Source organism: Dendropsophus ebraccatus, chromosome 14 (assembly GCF_027789765.1).
Source record: "Dendropsophus ebraccatus isolate aDenEbr1 chromosome 14, aDenEbr1.pat, whole genome shotgun sequence".
Taxonomy (NCBI): Eukaryota; Metazoa; Chordata; class Amphibia; order Anura; family Hylidae; genus Dendropsophus; species Dendropsophus ebraccatus.
The window spans coordinates 36,470,055-36,493,277 of NC_091467.1; the positions used below are offsets into that span (position 1 = coordinate 36,470,055).

Here is a 23,223-nt window from a genome sequence, read left to right on the forward strand (position 1 = left end):
TGTAATGTATGTTATGTCTGTGAATGGCCCCCTTCCCCGTGTCCCACCACCCCCACCCGTGTACCCGGAAGTGTGGTGCGCTATACATTACCTGTCACGTGCCGACTCGTCTCCGATCTTCAGTCTGCGATGTCGTCTTCGGATGGCCGGGCCGAATCCCTCCGACCGGCCTGCGTGCCGGCCGCCCTCTGCCGCGTCACCGGCAAAACTGTGCTCAGCCAATCGCGGCTGAGCATCTGATGACGCTGAAGAGGGCGGCCGGCACTCGGAACAGTCGGAGGGAAGACGACATCACTGACTGAAGATCGGAGATGAGTCGGCACATGACAGGTATGTATAGCGCACCACACTTCCAGGTACACGGGCGGGGGTGGTGGGACACGGGGAAGGAGGCCATTCACAGACATAACATACATTACAAAGTTGTAAACTTTGTAATGTGTGTTATTCTGTGAATAATTCTTTACCGCCGCACTACCCCTTTAAGGTCCTTAATCACATGACCTGGGCATACCTCCCAACCGTCCCGGATTTCGCGGGACAGTCCCGTTTTCGGGGTTCTGTCCCGCGGTCCCGGAACGGCCCCCCGTGTCCCGCATTTTAAGTGGCCCCAGCGAAAAAAACAATAAACCAGTAACTCACCTGTCCGCCGGTCCCAGCAGCTCCTCTCCCGGCAGAACGCGCACTCCCGTCATCCTCCGGGGCGGGCAGCGGGGTACAGAGTCACTAACTGTACCGGAAGTGACCTGCTCATGAATCACTTCCGGCACAGTCAGTGACTCTGTACCCCGCTGCCCGCCCCGGAGGATGACGGGAGTGCGCGTTCTGCCGGAAGAGGAGCTGCTGGGACCGGAGGACAGGTGAGTTACTGGTTTATTGTTTTTGCCGCTGGGGCCACACTAATGGGGGGATTGGCTACTCTGTGGGGCGCTATATGGGGTATTGGCTACTATGTGGGGGGATTGGCTACTATGTGGGGCATATTTGGGGGCATTGGCTACTATGTGGGGCAAATTTGGGGGCATTGGCTACTATGTGGGGCAAATTTGGGGGATTGGCTACTATGTGGGGCATATATGGCGGCATTGGCTACTATGTGGGGCATATATGGGGGATTGGCTACTATGTGGGGCATATATGGGAGCATTGGCTACTATGTGGGCACTATATGGGGGATTGGCTACTATATGGGGCATATATGGGGGCATTGGCTACTATGTGGGCACTCTGGGGGTTTGGCTACTATGTGGGGCACTATATGGGGATTGGCTACTATGTGGGACACTATATGGGGATTGGCTACTATGTGGGGCACTATATGGGGGCATGGCTACTATGTGGGGCACTATATGAGGCATTGGATACTATGTGGGGCACTATATGGGGCATTGGATACTATGTGGGGCACTATATGGGGCATTGGATACTATGTGGGGCACTATATGGGGGATTGGATACTATGTGGGGCACTATATGGGGGATTGGATTCTATGTGGGGGATTGGATACTATGTGGGGCACTATGTGGGGGATTGGATTCTATGTGGGGCACTATGTGAGGATTGGATACTATGTTGGTCACTATATGGGGGCATTGGATACTATGTGGGGCACTATGTGGGGGATTGAATACTATGTGGGGCACTATAATGGGGGATTGGATACCATATAGGGCATTTTTGGCGGGATTGGATACTGTATAGGGCACTATTCAGTCAGCAGCATGTGGTGACTGTAGGGGAGTGGCTATGGAGGGTTGATATAGGGGCGTGGCTATGGAGGGTTGCTATGGGGGTGTGGCTATGGAGGGTCGCTATGGGGGCGTGGCTATTGGGACCGCGGCGCACATGTCCCTCTTTGCTCTTTGCAAAAGTTGGGAGGTATGCCTGGGGGTCCTCAATGTTACAGTTTGGAGCAATCAGCCATTCTACAGAAAGGAAGAGGGGGAAGGCTGAGAGGTGTCAGTGCTGTGTGTGTGTGTGTGTGTTTGTGTGTGTGTGTGGGTGTGTCAGTGTATGTATGTAGAGTATCTGTGTGTATATATGTACAGTATACACACATTTTTTTATTTTACAAAGAGGCTTTATGCAGTCTGTTTCTGCCCTGTAAAGGAAATATTGTAAGGGTAGACTAGATGGACCAGGTAGTCTCTTTCTGCCAACAGTCTTCTATGTTTCTATGTAATTTGGTTATTACTTATGTTTGTGACACTAGGGACTAATCTTGATCAGACCTGCTGCACCATGGAATGCTCAGGTACACATTACATAGAAAACTGAAACTATACAAAAATAAATTCCCCCTAATGTCCTTACACATATGGGAAACTATTGATCAGATGCATTCTCCTCAAAGAATGGAATCAATTGTCATGATCAACAAATTAAACTAATGTGATCCATGTGACAGGTGTACAATGGAAATATTTAGTTTATCGGGCAGACGACTCTAGGGAATTTATTTTCGCAATCAATACAATACATTTACATTTAATAGCAGAAGTGACCTCTCTCTCTCCAATAATAACACACAAAATGGTCTTGTTTATTCCTATTTTTCTAGTTGTCTAATGAAGGGCCTCAATGCTGAATATGTTTATCCAGTATATCCACAATGTTATAGTACATAAAGAATTCTAGATTTCATTGTGATATTTTGGACCAGATTTCATGTACACTGTACTCGGGTCATTGAAGATTATTGCACAATCCATTTTTTAGATAGACGGCAGCGAAATTAAAAAGATTAAATTTTTTGCCAAAAAGTATGGCCAAATAGTTCAATGCAATGGCAGTCTCCATGGTGATACTTCTAGCTTCAACTGCCCATAGACTATGCAGATAACATTCTGTGATGTCAGATCATGCATCTCTGTTCAAGTAAACCTTAAACAAGTCCAGCAGAGAAAGTGTTGTAGAGGCAACCCTGGAGTTTTTAGCTTAAAGAAGGCTTCCAGTGCACCTTGAATTGTGGAGGATTACTGGAAAATAAAGGTAAAGTACAGAAGAATTACAAGTTAAAGGGAATGTGTCATCAGAAAATTACCTACTCTTTAAAGGGGTTATCCATGTTGCTGCCATATTAGTAAACATAACAAATATAACCTCTTTGCATTTTCCTAGTGTCCCGATGCACTCAACATTTTCCCCCGCTGTCTGAGGCCGTTGTTACTTCCAAGATGAGCTTGTCTTGGGAGTGACAGCCCACTTAGCCAATCACTGGCCACAGCGTTGTCCCGTCTCAGTCAGTGATTGGCTGAGTGGGCTGTCACTCTCAAGACAAACTTGTCTCAGAAGTTAAAGCGGCCACAGACAGCGGGGGAAACCAGTGACACTGGGGGAGCGCGGAGAGGTGTTATGTTTACTAATATGGCAGCAACTAGCTGAGGCTTAGTTATCTCAGTCTAAGCCCCCACCCCCCCTCCCACGCACAGCTGATAGAGCATGCCTAGGAAAGGCTCCTATTCTAGTGAACACGTTCTGGGACAGTGGCTGACATTGCACTGGGAACCAGTGATGCCACAGGTGCAGATAGCCTGGAATTGTGTGTCCGAGGGATCACTGTCTCAGAGGCAGGCTGTGCCCACACCAGGATGGAGGTAAAAACAGGAGGGATCTCAGGATAAATCCAACCCGTCAGATTGAAGAAAAGTAACACAAGAACACAATGCTAAAGACAAAGCTAAAGTAACACAAGGAGACAAGAACAGGACTGAGAGCTCTCCTTACAGAACTCTATTATTTATACTTATAGTAAGTTTATTAGTACTGCAGCCTTCCTCTGTAATCTCTTAGAAGCCATTCAATGGCCTAGTCACTACTTGGGGTTACAATCCTTTCCTTTCCTCAGGTGTTAGCAGCACATCATGTCACCACTTGGCCATTGGTTACACTGTTCTACATATGTCTCTGGCAGGTCCATATTTATAGGCTTTTGAGGCTGGTTCTTGGTTCTTGGAAAAGACAAATACCTCCTATCAGGGCTGGGACAAAGGGTAGACCAGGGAAGGCTATGGCCTAGGGCGCAATCTCCAGCTAAATTACAGGGGGCGTGATTTTCACCTCCAGCCCCGCGGCGGCAGGCACCTGCTCTCCTCATCTCTTCTGCTTTGCTACAAAGCTGAAGATAAACTTCTGACCAATATCACATGATGTCCGTAGCCAAGCAGGAGAGGGGAGAATTGCAGGGACAACTGTAGTGACAGATGACCCAACCCCTGCCTCCCTCCCGACAGAGACAGATGAGGCCTATGATTCCCGCTCAGAGACAGTGTCATCCTCCACTGCTACTGCTGTGTGTGTGTGTGTGTGTGTGTGTGCTAATGGAGTGTGTGAGTGTGTGTTAGTGGAATGTGTGTGCTAATGGAGTCTGTGTGTTAGTGCTCATGTGTGTCTGAGGTAAAACTACAACTTCCATCATGATCCTGTGTGGCTGAGGTAGAACTACAACTCCCAGCATGATCCTGTGTGGCTGAGGTAGAACTACAACTCCCAGCATGATCCTGTGTGGCTGCTGTGTGGCTTAGGTAGAACTACTGTTCCCAGCATGCTCCTGTGTGGCTATGGTAGAACTACAACTCCCAGCATGATTCTGTGGCTGTGGTAAACCTACAGCTCCCAGCATGCTCCTGTGTGGCTGTGGTAGAACTACAACTCCACCATCCTAAGCCACCCCCCCAATGCCCGTCTCCTGGACCAGAGACAGATGAGCAGTTTGAGCTTCTACTCCACCTTCTCCTCATGGGCAGAGACAGTGTCATACTCCAGCGGCAATGGCTCCCTGTGGTCCAGATAGAGAAGCAGCATATAGTCCAGCCCTCCCCACTCTGAGGGACAGTGAACTGGCCCCCTGTGTAAAAAGTTTATGGACCCCTGCTGTACACTATGTGGGGGCAGCCAGGAGGCTATACTGTATGTGGCACCATTTGCCTTCTCTGCCTAGGGCACCAAAACTCCTTGTCCCGGCCCTGCCTCCTATAAATACTTCTGATAGATGCCACTTAGGGGGTGACTTATCAAAGGGTGTAAAATTTTGACTGGTTCAAACTACACAACAGCAATCAATAACAGCTCCTGTTTAATTTTATAAGAGCTGAAAGCTGAGCTGTGATTGGTTGCTGTGGGCAGTTTGCACCAGTCTGAATTTTACACTCTTTGATATATCTCCTCCTTAGGCCCCGTTCACACTACAGAATCTTGCCTTCAATGTGTTTGATTGGGAGGGCTTGCGCATCTCTGCGCGCCTCTCCACTTAAAGAATTGACATGTCAAGATTAGGTTTAGGGATTAGAATGACAGTTTTATAGGGATGTTGAAAATTATTAATTATTTAGCCCCAATATGCAAAAAAAATTGGTAGCCGTATTACTGTGTTATTTTTAAATAACACACAACAATGAAGGTAATAGGAAATAAAAAGCCAGGACTACACAGTAAAGGTCTGCATGTAACCACTAGTGGGAAAAGGCTATGCCACAGTCACCAACGTATGCAAGGTAGCGGTCAACTATACTTTGCATACAAAAGCAAAGGTAGACACATCTTATTATTTTTAACATGGTATGCTGTGCACTCTAAGGCTATGTTCACACTACGTAAAACAACGGCCGTAGTTTTCACCGCAAAACTACGGCTGTTGTTTTGAGGAAGATACGATATACGAACTACGGTCGTACAATGCACACAGCGTATAAGACTACGGCCGTAGTTCGTACAGACCCGTGAAAAATGAACATGTCATTTTTTTGCGGCCGGTAATGTTACACCCACGGCCGTGAATTTCAATGCGGCCGCACACGTAAAATTTATTTTAGCCAAATTAAACTTCATTTTAATGTAAAAAATTTACTGAGTGGTTTATTGGGCTAGTCGCAGTATTTTAATTAAATGACATGTTTCAGCCCGATTAAAAACATGCTAGGAGGAAATATTAAACAACGCCCGTTGTTTCATGACTAGGCCGTATGCTTGTAATTCTACGGCCGTTGCTTTGACCGCAAAATTCTGGCCGGTGAAAACAACGGCCGTTGTTTTACGTAGTGTGAACATATCCTAAAACAGTATAAATTTCTAAATCATAGCAGTTTCTGGTGTGTAGCATGTTTTTATCCATGTGTGGGTATGGTTCATTATTACAGCATGGCCTCTTGATGTAGATGGTTGCAGTATAAATGAACGCAGATGGAACATAGTAACATAGTTGATAAGGTTGAAAGAAGACAAGAGTCCATCAGGTTCAACCTATGGAAACCCTACTGTGTTTATCCAAGGGAAGGCAAAAACCCCTATGAGGCAGATGACAATTGCCCCATCACAGGGCAATCAGGATAGTGCAAACAGTTAAATGAGGCCCTGTGTTTAACAGGGCAAGGAGCCATTGGCTCCATATTCTATGAAACTATGAAACTGCCCATATGGTATGTTTGGGATTTTTTTGTTTGTTTGTTTTCAGACAAGGAGAGAAAGGAGCAGCTGCACCTCACAGCTATGGCTGACACTAATGCCTCTTGGCTACATTTAAAACCAACGCCAGGATGTTGGTATATAATTTGATCAAACCATATTGCCTCATGTACAGGGCCGGGTTAAGGTTGGTGGAGGCCCGGGCGACAATCCCCCCCCCAAATAAATAAATAAATAAATGAACTATACCACAATCTATACAGATGGCTGCTTACCGTAGGTGACTTAGCACAGACCCCTCCTCGCTCCTGGCTGTATTGCTCAGCATCCTCCTCTGTTATGCACGTGGTCACTAGAGGCTGCAGTGCAGGGGAAGATGCCAGGCCCTAGAGACAGGAGCTGGGGGACTAAGTATCAGAGTGTATTCCCATATTGTGTTTGTGTTAATAACACAATGTGAGAACACTTTGCCCATGTGTTAGGGCCCTGTCACATGGCCTGATATCCTGGGTAAGCAGCACCGTCCTGCTAGGGTTCGGGCTGGTGGGGGCCCCCAAGTGGTGGAGGCCCCGGGGCACGTGCCCCGGGTGCCCTCCCTTTAATCAGGCCCTGCCCATGTACCACGTGCAGGTCCCCAGGTCCCTACACTAAACCCACACCGTTTCGGTCAGTGACCACTAACCCCGGAAAGCGAGCGCAAGCAGGGAAGGGAGGCCATGGAATAGCACTGCAACCCCACTGTCACAGGACCAAACTCCAAGGCCCCCCCAAACCCAGCAGGTGCCGCTATTGGCTTCTATTAGGGTATGTTTACACTAAGTAAATGAGGGAGAATTCCGCAGCAGAACTCTCCGCCTTGTAATCCTGTCTGCCTCAGTGTGCCATTACTTGTATATGGGAGAGCGTGCGCTCCTCCGCTGCCGCCACTCTCCACTCAGAGAAGTGACATGTCACTTGTTTGAGTGGAGAGCAGCAGCAGCGGAGGAGTGCGCGCTCTCTCATAGAGAGTCTATGGCACACAGAGGCAGTTTGGCCGAAAAAATTCCACCTGATTTACTCAGTATGAACTTGCCCTTAGTCAGGAGCCTGCTATTATCAACAGATTTAACTGTCTTAGTAATCAATCTGTCCTTGTCCGGATGAGGTCCAGATATACAACTGATTTTTCTGAATGTCTTTCTGAAAATGTAAGACTCCAGTTATTCATGTTGAGATAGGCCTTAAATGTATTAATATTCTTGTGAGTTCCCTCCTATACAGAAGCATATTGTTAAAGTGTAACTGTAAAAATTTTTGGTTGAATTCAATAGTACACGTGATTTTAAGAAACTCTGTAATAGGTTTTATAAGGCAAAAAAGCCTCTTTTTGTACTCAAGTTTTGCAGCAGACCCGAGGAGCAAAGTGAAGATGGGTTTGCTGAGTCCATTATAACCTATGTAGGGGGGAGGGGCTGAGAGGGAGGAGTGAAAAGGAGGAGCAGAGAAGCAGCCTAGCAGCTTGGAGACTAGATTGAGAGGTCAGGTCTTATCTGAGAGCTTGGTGAGATGAGATTGCAGGATGATGTGTTTTGCAGAGCTGCCTTTTCTCCTCTCTGTGCTCATTGTCCCCTCCACCCCTACCCTCTCTATAGAGCATAATAGACAAAGAAATCCTGCTTCTTCTAAATGTGAGGGGGGAGGTAGGAAAAACTCTTTTTGACTACACAAGGAAACTCTTTTGCTTAATAAAACACATTACAGAGTTGCTTGTACTATTGATATTTATAGATTTCTCAAAAATGACATTTATATGACTTTTACGCTTTATTAGACCTCTTATATAAGATAATATATACTGGATGAATACCTTTGATGTTCAAATGGATTTGTAAGTGAGTTTGCAACACACATTTTCAGCATAACATGGTAATGGCACATCATCTTCAGTCATACATCTGCCGTTCTTTGTTTTGCTGATTTCTGGGTAAAAGGAAAATTCTTATTATTTTCACAGTATCAACAATATAATAAAATTTCTCAGTGCTACTTTACGTGACTAGTCCTTATCATTTCTTTGGAGCTGGCACTTAAGGAAATTTAAAAAGCTATTTTGAGAAATTGACTTCAGCTGCCAGCGTCATGTGATATCAAGTGACTTACTGGAAAGAAAGCAATTTGTGATATTTCCTAACTTTATAAGAAATAAGATATCTCCTGAAAACACTATATGAATGCTAAGATGTAGTAATCTGGGACTTTACCACACATATTCAATAATGAAATAAGAACATAAACTTCCTTGTACATAATCCCTGACAAAGAAACTACTTCTGCCACAACATAAATTTAAAACCAGTGATTCATCTAAAAAGCTAACAGTTAAAGTGTTCCCGTTAGGTGGAAACAAGGTGGTATTGATCACATCATCCAGGAAGGGATCACTTCCTACTGTATGGGCAGTAATTGGATACATTTAACCCCTTGGAGACATATGCCACACATGAACGGCACAGCCACCAGTGCTTGGTTTGATTCTATATTCCATACATGCTGGAGCAGAGGAGCTCAGCCTACTTCATAGATTGCAGACATCAGCTTCTGTTAGCAGCCAGTCATTTAAAGGAGAAGTCCAACGGATTATAAAATCCAGCAGCCAGCAGAGGCAGGGAGGAAATTGATTATAAGTGTTCACTTACTTCTCCCCGTGCCTGCAGTGAGCGGTGGGACAGGCCGTAGGACCCCCGCCGGAAGGTATTTTCCCCAGAGTTGTGATGACATCACAACTCAGATGAAATGGCCTGTCCCCGCTGATGGACTGGCCGCTCAGCCAATCAGTTACTGGAGTGGTGTCCTGCCCCAGTCACTGACTGGCTGAGCGGCCAGTCCATCAGCCGGGTTGTGACGTGTCAGTTCCGGTCCCGGTCCTGGGGAAAGGTGGGCACGGGGAAAGGTAAGTTAGCTCTTGTAATCAATTTCCTGCCTGCTGCCAGATTTTATAATCCGCCGAACTTCTCCTTTAAAGGAGTAGTGTGACGATTTACTTTTTCTGCTAAATTAACACACATTACAAAGTTATATAACTTTGTTATGTGTGTCAATAAGTTATGTGGCCCTGTTTTTAAGGCTCCAAATCGTAACCCTTGCAACAATCGGTTACTATGGCAGTCTTCTAAGCAGGGCCGGTTTTAGACTAGATGTGGCCCTGGGCAAAGTTAAAGGTGGGGCCCCAAATGCTGAAATATTTTAGCAACAATTTAAGGTCCCCATACATTTTACTCTTTTGTTGGTGGTACCTGTTGCTCCTGGTGGGTTCGGCCATCAGTGTAAGGTGTATGGGGCTCTCTGGACAGTCCTCTGACAGATGATATCAGTGGACATAGGGGATCAAGCTTGATGGAAAATCAATGCCCAACCTCTTTGTTCTAAGAGAGATAAGCCGCCATCAGATCTGTATGGCTATGGCTTTACCCTCTCATAGAAAACACAGGAAAACTCAGATGTGCCAAATTTCTGTGTATGGGGAGGACGGGACCAGATGGGAGAGATAATTGTCAGCTGAAGGAATGTTCAGCCAGCAGTTATTGGAAGCATACGGCCACTTTTAAGGCCGTATTACACGGCCTGATATTCTGCAGAAGTGAGCGCCAATCTGGTAGAATGGAGCTCGCTTAGAGAGCCTACTACAGCAAAAGCTATGGAGGAGATTTATCAAACTGGTGTAAAGAAGAATTGGCTCAGTTGCCCCTAGCAACCAATCAGATTCCACCTACTTAGAATCTGAGTAATGAAAGGTGGAATCTGATAAGTTGCTAGGGGCAACTGAGCCAGTTTCACTTTACACTATGTTTGATAAATCTCCCCCTATGTGTATATATACAGTATATCATTAGTGATGTGTGTGCAATCCTTGCTGTATATAGTAAACAATAAAGATATATATACTACCTGATCACGTTCCCCGGTGTCCTCAGGCCATGTCTGTGATATATACTACCTGATCATGTTCCCCGGTGTCCTCAGGCCTTGTCTGTGATATATACTACCTGATCATGTTCCCCGGTGTCCCCAGTGTCCTCACAGAGCGATAGCGTCCTGATTCGGACAATTTTCGCTCCATGTATTAGGGCCCTTACTCAGTTCAGAAGTTTACATGCCGCTACATGTCAGGACTACCGCTACATGCCGGGACCGCAGCTACATGTCGGGACCGCCGCTACATGTCGGGACCGCCCCTACATGTCGGGACCGCCCCTACATGTCGGGACCGCCTCTACATGTCGGGACCGCCTCTACATGTCGGGACCGCCCCTACATGTCGGGACCGCCCCTACATGTCGGGACTGCCCCTACATGTCAGGACCGCCGCTACATTCTGGGACTGCCCCTACATGTCAGGACCGCCGCTACATTCTGGGACTGCCACTACATGCCAGGACTGCCGCTAAATGCCAGGAATGCCGCTAAATGCCAGGACTGCCCCTACATGCCAGGACTGCCGCTAAATGTCAGGACTGCCCGCTAGTGGTGTAAATACAAGAACTATTTATATGAATTGCTTTAAAAAAAATAAATAAAAAAAAATCACTATAATCAGGACCAAATATTACCTCCATACCGTTATTGAAGAAAACACACTATATATAGGCCAATATTACCACCATAAAAGTGACCTCCCCATAATGACTCTATATACACTATATACAGACCAATATTACCGCCATAGAGTGACCACCGCATAATGACTCTATATACACTATATACAGACCAATATTACCGCTATAGACTGACCACTGTATAATAAATGACTGTATATACACTGTATACAGACCAATATTATGTGGCTGTCACCCTATGGCTGTACTATTGGTGTATATAGTGTATATATAGAGTCATTATGTGGCAGTCAATCTATGGCAGTAATGACTCTACGCTATATACAGACCAATATTATTGCCATAGGCTGACCCCTGTATAATGACTTTATATACACTCTATATACAGACCAATATTACCGCCATAGAGTGACCACTGCATAATGACTCTATATACAGACCAATATTACTGCCATAGACTGACCCCTGTATAATGACTCTATATACACTGTATGCAGACCAATATTATGTGGCGATCACTCTATGGCTGTGCTATATATACTGTACTGTGGCTGTACTGTATATAGTGTCATTATGTGGTAGTCAATCTATGGCAATAATGACTCTATATATACTCTATATAAAGACCAATATTAATGCCAAAGAGTGACCACTGCATAATGACACTATATACAGACCAATATTACCGCCATAGAGTGACCACTGCATAATGACTCTATATACAGACCAAAATTACTGCCATAGACTGACCCCTGTATAATGACTCTATATACACACTATATACAGACCAATATTATGTGGGCGATCACTCTATGGTTGTACTATTGGTCTGTATATAGTGTGTATATAGAGTCATTATGTGGTGGTCACTGTATGGCGGTAATATTGGTCTGTATATAGTGTCATTATGTGGTAGTCAATCTATGGCAGTAATGAGTGTATATATATATACGCTATATACAGACCAATATTAATGCCAAAGAGTGACCACTGCATAATGACACTATATACAGACCAATAATACCGCCATAGAGTGACCACTGCATAATGACTCTATATACAGACCAAAATTACTGCCATAGACTGACCCCTGTATAATGACTCTATATACACACTATATACAGACCAATATTATGTGGCGATCACTCTATGGTTGTACTATTGGTCTGTATATAGTGTGTATATAGAGTCATTATGTGGTGGTCACTGTATGGCGGTAATATTGGTCTGTATATAGTGTCATTATGTGGTAGTCAATCTATGGCAGTAATGAGTGTATATATATACGCTATATACAGACCAATATTAATGCCAAAGAGTGACCACTGCATACACTATATACAGACCAATATTACCACCATACAGTGACCACCACCTAAAGACTGAATACCACCTTATTTTTTTCTCAATAAAATACACCGTATTGCCTTAGTGATGTCATCATACACTATACATAGGAGCTGCAGCAATTACATAGGACTGATGAGGCCGGAGAATGGCTGCAGCTCCTATATACAGTCTATTCACCTCAACACTTGGAGTCAGCAGTGCTTATACACACACACACACACACCATTTTATATATATATATATATATATATATATATATATATATATATATATATACACACACACTCACACACCCATGAAAACACATTATACAGATACAAACCATCCAGTCCACACACTATACACAGGACATGTAACACACACTGCATTCATGCATTATACACCTACATTCATACACATTACACACTACATGTACAGAATACTTACTCCCTCTAGCATGCTGGGTGTAGTGGTGCATCTCCCTCATGTTCCTTGCAGCAGGCTGTCATCCTCACCGGGCAGCCCTCTCCTTCATCGTCCCGACAGCTCCACACCAGAGCAGGAAGTCACGTGCAGTGAGAGGAGCTGGAGGGAGGGGGAGGGGGAGCAGACACGGAGCCCAGCGTCCTGCAGCCTCTGCATGACCCCTGATAGCAGCAGCCAGGGATCACTCCCAGACGCTGCAGGACCCTGTCTGTGCTCTCCTCTCCACTGGAACTGCGGTAGGGGGCCCCTGGGGGATGGGGGCCCTGGGCATTTGCCCTGCTTGCCCCCCCCTAACGCCGGCCCTGCTTCTAAGGTCCTCTCTGCCTGCCTCAACTAGCAGATCCCCAGTCATTGCAGTCTGTGGTGTAGCTACCATAGAGGCAGGGTAGGCAGTTGCTATGGGGCCTGTGCAGAAGAGGGGCCTGGGGGAGAAGGTAAGAGCGTGTGTTCTACTGCTTAACCCCTTATGTACTGCAGTGTGTAAGTGACCAAATGTTTGCTTACATGCTGAAACACAAAAAAGAGTTAACAAGCAGAAGACAAAGATCTCTGCTTCACTACTCTGATAACCTCTGACCTCTGTTCACCAGCTGTGAAAGGAAAACAGCTCAGTACAGAGGTCAGGGGTTATCGGTGCACGAGCAGTAAAGCAGATATCACTTTGTGTTCTGAACTTTGGGTCACTTACAGACTGCAGTACATAAGGAGTTAAGCAGAAGGAAGTCTGCTCCTGCACTTGCACTTAATCATAAGGGCTCCTAATGGGCCCTTATAGATAAATACAGGGGACTGTCATAGCAAGCAGCCATTGGCTCTCTGCTCTGCCAGTCACTCTTGTGGCTGCAGCCAGGAACATCACAGAGCATACACAGTATGTATATACATGTATGTATATATATATATATATATATATATATATATATTACTAGAAAATGTACCCGGCGCTGCCCGGGTATAAAGTGTCAGTGTCCTGTATACCTGCAGGGTCGTATTTACCATTAGGCACCCATGGTCTGGTGTGTAGGGTAGCACCTTGCAGAGGGGCAGTACCCTTCTGTTCAGACTTGCCAGAAAATCTGGTGTCTTTTCGAGGGGGGTATGGAGGTACTGGTCTGGTATAGCGGTGTTTTCCAGTCACAGTATGGCGGTATTGGTCAGGTCTGGTATGGCAGTGTTATTCAGTCACAGTGTGTCGGTATTGGTCATGACTGGTATGGCGGTGTTATCCAGTCACAGTATGGCGGTATTGGTCAGGTCTGGTGTGGCTGTGTTATCCAGTCACAGTATGGCGGTATTGGTCAGGTCTGGTATGGCAGTGTTATTCAGTAAAGTGTGTCGGTATTGGTCATGTCTGGTATGGCGGTGTTATCCAGTCACAGTACGGCGGTATTGGTCAGGTCTGGTGTGGCGGTGTTCTCCAGTCACAGTATGGCGGTATTAGTCAGGTCTGGTATAGTGGTGTTATCCAGTCACAGTATGGCGGTATTGGTCAGGTGTGGTATGGCAGTGTTATCCAGTCACAGTTTGGCGGTATTGGTCAGGTGTGGTATGACAGTGTTATCCAGTGACAGTATGGCGGTATTGGTCAGGTCTGGTGTGGCAGTGTTACCCAGTCACAGTATGGCAGTATTGGTCAGGTCTGGTATGACAGTGTTATCCAGCACAGTATGGCGGTATTGGTCAGGTCTGGTGTGGCAGTGTTACCCAGTCACAGTATGGCGGTATTGGTCAGGTCTGGTATGGCAGTGTTATCCAGTCACAGTGTGGCGGTATTGGTCAGGTCTAGTATGGCAGTGTTCTCCAGTCACAGTGTGGCGGTATTGGTCAGGTCTGGTATGGCAGTGTTATCCAGTCACAGTATGGCGGTATTGGTCAGGTCTGGTATGGAGGTGTTACCCAGTCACAGTGTGGCAATATTGGTCAGGTGTGTTATGACAGTGTTATCCATCACAGTATGGCGGTATTGGTCAGGTCTGGTATGGCAGTGTTATCCAGTCACAGTATGGTTGTATTGGTCAGGTCTGGTATGGCAGTGTTATCCAGTCACAGTGTGGCGGTATTGGTCAGGTCTGGTATGGCAGTGTTATCCAGTCACAGTGTGGCGGTATTGGTCAGGTCTGGTATGGAGGTGTTACCCAGTCACAGTGTGGCGGTATTGGTCAGGTCTGGTATGGCAGTGTTATCCAGTCACAGTATGGCGGTATTGGTCAGGTCTGGTGTGGCGGTGTTACCCAGTCACAGTTTGGTATACCTGTCCTGTAGTGCCCTGTATATACATGTACTGTATAGATGGAGTAGGGGGTCCTGTATACATGTACAGTATTGATGGAGTAGGAGGTCCTGTATATACATGTACTGTATAGATGGAGTAGGGGGTCCTGTATACATGTACAGTATAGATGGAGTAGGGGGTTCTGTATATACATGTACTGTATAAATGGAGTAGGGGGTCCTGTATATATATGTACTGTATAGATGGAGTAGGGGGCCCTGTATATACATGTACTGTATAGTTGGCGTAGGGGGTCCTGTATATACATGTACTGTATAGATGGAGTAGGGGGTCCTGTATATATATGTACTGTATAGATGGAGTAGGGGGTCCTGTATATACATGTACTGTATAGATGGAGTAGGGGGTCCTGTATATACATGTACTGTATAGATGGAGTGGGGGTCCTGTATATACATGTACTGTATAGATGGAGTAGGGGGTCCTGTATATACATGTACTGTATGGATGGAGTAGGGGGTCCTGTATATACATGTACTGTATAGATGGAGTAGGGGGTCCTGTATATACATGTACTGTATGGATGGAGTAGGGGGTCCTGTATATACATGTACTGTATAGATGGAGTAGGGGCTCCTGTATATACATGTACTGTATAGATGCAGTAGGGGGCCCTGTATATACATGTACTGTATAGATGGTGTAGGGGGTCCTGTATATACATGTACTGTATGGATGGAGTAGGGGGTCCTGTATATACATGTACTGTATAGATGGAGTAGGGGGCCCTGTATATACATGTACTGTATAGATGGAGTAGGGGGCCCTGTATATACATGTACTGTATAGATGGAGTAGGGGGCCCTGTATATACATGTACTGTATAGATGGAGTAGGGGGTCCTGTATATACATGTACTGTATAGATGGAGTAGGGGGGCCTGTATATACATGTACTGTATAGATTGAGTAGGGGGTCTACCAGTTATTACTGTGGATGTTGTGAGGCAGCTTCCCTAGCAACCATTGCTCCCTGTGAAAATGAAAGCAGTAATCCTATTGGTTGCTAAGGCTCCAACTGCCGTGTCTGCTGCAGCTAATTATATCACCTGTGTTTGCAGTGAGGAGATTTTCCCATTCATCTCTATGTGGCGCCGCTCTTTCCCCTCCCCCTCCCCTCCTGTACATCTGGCGGGGACGGGACCTTCGCAATAACCTTCCCGGGCACCCAATGTATCTGTGTGCCAAATTTGGGGTCAAACGGTTCAGGCGTTTGGAAGTCTATAGAGGACAGACAGACAGACAGAAGGACAGACAGACAGACAGACAGACAGACTTTGATTTTTATGATATAGATATATATGCACAGTCCTTTACATTGGCGTAGGGGAGGGGGGCCCCTTTTTTTTGCTATGGGGCCCCATGAATCCTAGTATAAGCAATCAGTATAAGCAATTTACTGGGACTGGGAAAAGTGTAAAAAAGAAATGTTTTAAAAAATATAAAACAGCTCCTCTCCCCAATAAATATTTAAATAGGCTTTACCGGTTTTTAAAATAAATAAGTGTAGACAAACAAAAATCAATATATTTGGTATTACCATAGATGGAATTGTCCAATCTGTTAAAATATAATGCTAATTGAATGGGGTCAATTAAAAAAAATTATAACAAGCATCAAAGAAATAAAGAACTGCTGATTTTTGGTCATATCATATGTCACAAAAATGAATCATGTAATACTGTATATATATTATCATTAATATTTAACATATTGTTTTGTGACCATAATTTTTTGTCAAGAGGTAGTTTCCAGTATTTAGTATTCTCTGCATGTGGACATTCCCCTTTGCTCCCTTTTCCCTTCCCTTCCTTTTTCCCATTTACGACCCCTTTAAAACCATTATCTGTGTCAGTTAAATATAATGTCTTTAGTGCTGTATTTACAGCTCGTATTGCTCAAGGTACTTGGATCAAACACATTCCAATAAGTCGATTCTGCTAGCCCCCCAAAAAATTCTTTAAAATCAACTGGTACCAGAAAGTGCCAGAGATTTGTAATTTACTTCTATTAAAAAATATCCAGTCTTCCAGTACTTATTAGCTGCTGTGTGTCCTGCAGGAAGTGGTGTTTTCTTTCCAGTCTAACACAGTGCTCCCTGCTGCTACTTCTGTCCATGTCAGTAACTGTCCAGAACAGCAGCAAATCCCCATAGAAAACCTCTCCTGCATCCAGACTTGAAAGAATACACCACTTCCTACAGGATATACAGCAGCTGATAAGTATTGGAAAACTTGAGATTTTTTAATGGAAGTAAGTTACAAATCTCTGGCACTTTCTGGCACCAGTTGATTTAAAATATTTTTTTATGAACTACCCCTTCAAACTGTAAAAAAAACAAACAAACAAAAAATAAAACAGCCATTTGTTGTTAAATTTTATAATAATTGCTGAGCTATTATCCAGTTATGTCTTTTATCCCAATGTGAGGTTGGAAATAGTTTGTATTTGACAAACAACTTGGAGGGGGATGAAAGTGGTTAACCATTGCATGTATGTTGTTTGTAGAAGCTGTTGGGATACCTTGAAGGGATAATAAGTTACAAGTGTAAATAACAAGTTGCTTAACTAACCTTAGCTGCTCACGCGCTGGGTAGTAGAATATGTAGTTGACACTCAGTCCAATCAAAATAAGAATTAATATGTATGAATCATTGCAACCAATAGGAGCTTGGGGACCACCCATGTCCTTTCTTGGTTGGATACCGTCCCTCTTCTTTATGTATAAATATGTGTTTTTCCCAAATAAACGATGAGCTTGTTTCACAGAATCCTGCGTCTGTGTCATGTCTCCCAAGTTTTAAAAATACTCTATGGATAATCTGGAGTCCCGCTAAGACTGGCATTGGGTGATTTCCCCCACATTTAAGTGGCGCCTCCACAGGGACTGACCTCACACCTGCATTAACGACACCCAGACCTTGGAGGATTACGGTTCGGAGTACCCACAGACTAGACTAGGTGCAGCATAGGTAAGAAGCTTTTATTCTTATCACATCCTGCTCTGTGTCTCTGCTGAACTACTTCTCTCTTGTGTGCAGTTTATGCTAACTGAGGAATGACCAGTGATGGCCAGTCCATAAACGTTCCCTTACCTCAGAGGGAAGCCTCCCTAGTGGGATCTATGTGTTCCATCCTATGTTGTTTGTTATTGTCCTGAGGCCTCTGCTGTATTGGTTAACCTTGGTGTTGTAGTGACCGCTCCAAGAAGTAGATTCTGTGTGGGCTACTTTAGTGTTCTCATTGATTTGTCTGTAAAGCCAGCAAGTGTTGCTTGTCTGTAGAAAACGTGTGGGTAAGGGCCCTATTGCAGTGATAATCAGCCAAGCTGGCTGATTCAGCCGATCGTTCTGTGCAATAGAGACAACGATCAGCCGGTGAAATGATCATCAGCTGATTTAGTTTAGGACCTATAATCATCGGGTGCCAAACGGGGGTCAACGGCTGACGATTGCCCAAACATCTGATACCTTACCTCTCCCTGCTCACCGTTTTCTCCCCTGTGCTCTGCAGCTTCCCGGTCCCGTCAGCTGCAACGTCTCAGGCAGGGCCTACCGCAGCCTGTGATTGGCTGTGGAGCACAGGAGTGAAGACCAGGAGCGGGGTAAAGGTAAGGTATCAGGTGTTTAAGCAAGGGCTGCACAGACATCGCTAACAATGTCCATGCAGCCCTTACTGCTTGCTAATTGGGCCATCTAATACAGGCATGTCCAAACTTTTTTCGAAGAGTGCCAAATTTGATGAAGTGAACATGTGCGAGGGCCGACCATTTTACATGCTACATGCTATATGCTTTATAACACAGGCAGATAATAGCAAGCTGGATACCTGGGGGGCCGTAAAAGTTCGGAACGCGGGCCGCAAATGGCCCTCCGGCCGGACTTTGGACATGCCTGATCTAATAGGTCCATTACCCTCTAACTTTAACCCTCTGCCCTGGGCTGTTGACCAAGCTTGGGCCCCCCACCCCACAGTAACTATGGCAGAACTAGATTTAGTCTTTTTCCTCCATAGTGCAGACTGTACAGGACCTGTGGTGACATCATAGTCACATGTTAAGGTCCTTCAGTTTATTCTCTCCCGTTCTCTAAAATAAGCTGTGTTTTTTTGCAAATCATGGCAGAACTGTAGAGAGGAGACAATACACCACTGAAAGTATAAGTCTGTTTGGGTGGCCATGGGCCCCCAGGAGCTCAGGGCCCCAGGCTACCGCCTAAAACTGACCTATTGTAATCCGCTACTGTCTAGAATACTGTGTCCAGTTCTGGAGACCTCATCTAAAAAAGGATATTGATAAAACAGAATGGGTACAAAGACGGGCTACAAAAATAGTGAAGGGTGTCAGGCATAAAACTTATTATGAAAGACTTAAGGATTTGAATCTGCATAGTCTGGAGGAAAGTGGGAAAGGGGGGGGGCATGATTGAAACCTTTAAATGTGGTAAAGGACTAAATAAGGTTCAAGAGGGGAGGCTTTTTTAAAAAAAAAAAAAAAAGAGGTAAAACTGGAATCACAAAGCCTATTCCCTTGCAGATTGGACCAAATTGTACTATACTCACCTGTCTGTTGGTGAGGGATAAAGCCCCTGTTCCTTTTGTAGGAGCAGATTTGTTAGCAAAAATACATGCTGTTATTGAATATTTAGAAGATGGGACAGTGAAACTCACGGGTTCTCTAGAGGAAGAAGACATTTCTTACAGGTGGGAGTTATAGTGGTAACTTCTTCTCCCTGTAACACACCCTTGTACCCAGTGAAAAAGTGTTTACCTAAAGGCCAACCTATTAAAGTGTCACAGTCATTTGGGAAAACTTTGGACAAGTCATGTCATGACATGTTGATCTGGGTCTGGGCGTTCAGACCTATACTGATCTGGAGAATGAGCGAGAATAGGACCACACCTGCTCTCTGTAAGAAAAAAAAGAGTTGGGCTACTTACATTATGAGTATGACTCTTTTTTTCTAACACTGCGCTGAAGCGAACCGCGCTGTAGCACGCCCCCTCCCTCTTGTTTTCCTGATCCATACGGGTCTGAGCTACACAGCTACGTATTCAGTGTACTCTGCTTTTACCTGGCAATCCAGCTCAATCCAGATCAATCCTGGCAATTCACACTTAATCCATCTACCACGTTGCTTTTGGAGCAAGGGGTGGAGATGGTTGCAACCAGAGCCCTTAGCTTTTTTCGAATATTATTTTCTCTTTAGAAGGATTATATAATGTTATATAATGTAGCAAACAGATTAAACAAATGCTCAGAATAAGAAATTGGTTTAGCTAACACCATTATTACAGGGAATCGTCTAGTAGTAGATCTGTCCTTTCAGATGGCACAGCTAATCATTGGTATGACATGTTTTTGGGTTTCTCACCTAGTGCCACTAAGATGCTGGACCTCAAGCTGCACCTTATGATTATATTAGTAGAGACAATTTTCATCCTCACAGTTTTGAATTGTTGTATTTAACAGAAAATAAGACCATGATAGACCATTACCAGCTAGGAGGAGGTTGTTGTGGTAGAAGTAATTGATGTCTGAAGCTGACTTCAGGGAACTAAAGGCCCTATTCCACCAACAGATCTGACGACAGATTATCTGCCAAAGATTTGAAGCCAAACCCAGGAGTGGATTTGAAAAGAGGAGAAATCCAGTCTTTCCTTTATGACCTGTTCTCTGATTATATTCTATTCCTGGGTTTTGCTTCAAATCTTTGGCAGATAATCTGTCGTCAGATCTGTTGGTGGAATAGGGCCTTAAGTGGAAAGTTAACAAGTCTTGTTTAGGGTATGTGCAATAGCTAAGGTGATAAGGTATAAATCATGACTTAATCACTAGTATAAGCGAATAGTGAAATATTCGTATATTCAATATTGTACGAATATCTCCCGAATATTTGAATATTCGATCGAATATTCGATCCCATTAATGTCAATGGGAACAAGTATTCGATTATTGAAAAACATCTATTCAACCACTTGGAGGTAAAAAAACGGAAGCTGGGGGATTTGAACGCTTATCGAATATTTATTGAATATTCGGCGAACTATTCTATAATATTCGATAGATCGAATACCTTACTATTCATTTTTCATTTATTCGATGAAAATAGTTAATCGTAAAATATCTGCAGAATGTTTTTTGAACAATTTCTGGAGACACTTTGGACGGGGATGAAAATGGTTAACCGTTGAATGTGTGCAGTATGTTGTTTGCAGAAGTTGTTGGCATACCATCAAAGGAACAATTGAGACCATGAGCTTGAAAGGTGTACATCGACAATTTTTTTTTAAAGCTCAATCAACACACATTATAAAATTATATAACTTTGTAATGTGTGTTAATAAGCTATTTGACACCCCCCCCCCCCCCACCACCAAAGAGAAATAATGTATATATGCCAAATAACTGTCGACCCTGTCCTCTTCTCCCGGGCGCCATCTTGGGTCTATGTTGTTAGAGCAGGGGGCGGGCCTGGTCTTCTTCCTCTACAGTGTCTCTTCGACAGCAGTGCATGGGAGAGGAAAAGGCTGCTGGTTTTTATTTAGCTTTTTTTAGCTTTTTTTTTTTAAGCTTAACACACATTACAAAGTTATAAAAATTTGTAAAGTATGTTAATAAGCTGTCTAGCCCCATCCCCCCCCCCCACCCTGCAAGAGAAAGAAAGCATACATACCTAATAACTGTAGACAACATCCTTTTCTCCTGTTTTGTTGATGTTGTCAGAGCAGGGTGGCAGGCCTGGTCTTCTTCCTCCTTGATGTCTTACACTAAAGCAAATGGGAGAGGAAAAGGCTACTGGTGCACTTGCTTACCAGCAGCCTTTTCATTGGCTGAAGCACATCATATGGCTTCCAGCTTGCTCAGCCCTGATTGGCTGAGCAAGCTGGAAGCCATGTGATGCGCTTCTGCCAATAAAAAGGCTGCCGTGGCGCATGCGCACCAGCAACCTTTTTCTCTCCCATTCACTTCACTGCAACCCAGAACTTAGTGAAGTCCAAAGACGCCGACTGGAGCTGATGGGGATGCGGCCGGAAGGAGATTCAAGCTGCGATAATCACTGGAGGGATGGTGAGTATAAAATGTGTGTCTGTTTTTTTTTTTCTTTTTTGTTTGGAACGTCAGAAATGGGCTTTAGATTTTAATAAAATGTGCCCCAACGAAATTCACGTTTTAATAAAGTCTGCCCCCAAAAATGTAAAAGTGTAATAGCATTTTGAAAAAAAAAGCAACAATATAGGTTGTGAGCGATAACAGTCTGTGTACAGAGCTGTGGGATATGATGGTTCGATATACTGTAAAGTAATTAATTATTACTAGTATTCTAATTTTAACAAGATTAAAAAAATAACACATTTGGACACAGGCAAAATTTTCAAGGTCTTGTATAAATGTTTGCCTGATACAGAAAAAGCCACTGAATTAGATGAGTCACAGGAAATTGTAGAAGAGTAAAAGAGCACACTTATCAGCTCGCAATAAACAGAACCTTATTGGATATCCAGCAGGTCAGGAGAACAGAAGCTCACACACAGTCCACATCTGCTTCATCAAGCTAACACACCTCTCCAGACATGCCCCAGTAAATACAATACAATATAATACAATACGAGAATCCGAAAACCACCTTCTTAAAGAAACAAATATAGAAACACGAGACACAATACAAAAATGACCATAAAAAAAATTAAGCCTAAAGCCTATACAAAAACATTAGTCCCCCTGAGGGACCAATTGCATACAGTTTACAAATCCACCTTGCTCCCTCCTCCCCTGTAATACTTGCAACCTATCTGTACCAGGGTGGGCCCTTGTTATAATATAGTGGACATCAGTTGTCGTCAAATCAGTGTGTGAACATAGCCTTACATAATAATAACTGAAACAAAAGGAATGAAGACTTAGGGTATAAACCCACACACCATATACACAGCGTATTTACTGCTGCGATACGCAGCGAATACGCAGCAAAAACGCAACAAATACGCAACAAAAACGCAGCAGATTAGATCTAAATAACTGAACTCAGCATTAAATCTTCACCATCAAACTGCTGCGTATTTGCTGCGTATTTGTTGCGTATTTGCTGCGTATACGGTGTGTGGGTTTGTACCCTTAGACTAGGT

The 23,223-nt window shown here is 44.3% G+C and overlaps 1 protein-coding gene across 3 annotated transcripts in view; it reads right to left on the bottom strand.

Moving 5' to 3' along the window:
- The window catches only part of USH1G (USH1 protein network component sans), a 70,746-nt gene extending 48,885 nt beyond the window's left edge, over positions 1-21,861 (bottom strand). Inside the window, exons 1-2 of one of the 3 annotated variants that reach the window (XM_069951628.1) lie at positions 21,774-21,861; positions 8,247-8,359 (exon numbers count right to left, since the gene is read on the bottom strand). In XM_069951628.1, the coding sequence (XP_069807729.1) occupies positions 8,247-8,320 (74 nt within the window). In that variant the 5' untranslated portion in view covers positions 8,321-8,359; positions 21,774-21,861. Of the gene's footprint in view, positions 1-8,246; positions 8,360-12,768; positions 13,488-18,927; positions 19,012-21,773 lie in introns of those variants that run through there. The other 2 variants (XM_069951631.1, XM_069951630.1) reach the window with 2 other exon arrangements.
- Positions 21,862-23,223: the final 1,362 nt, after the last annotated feature.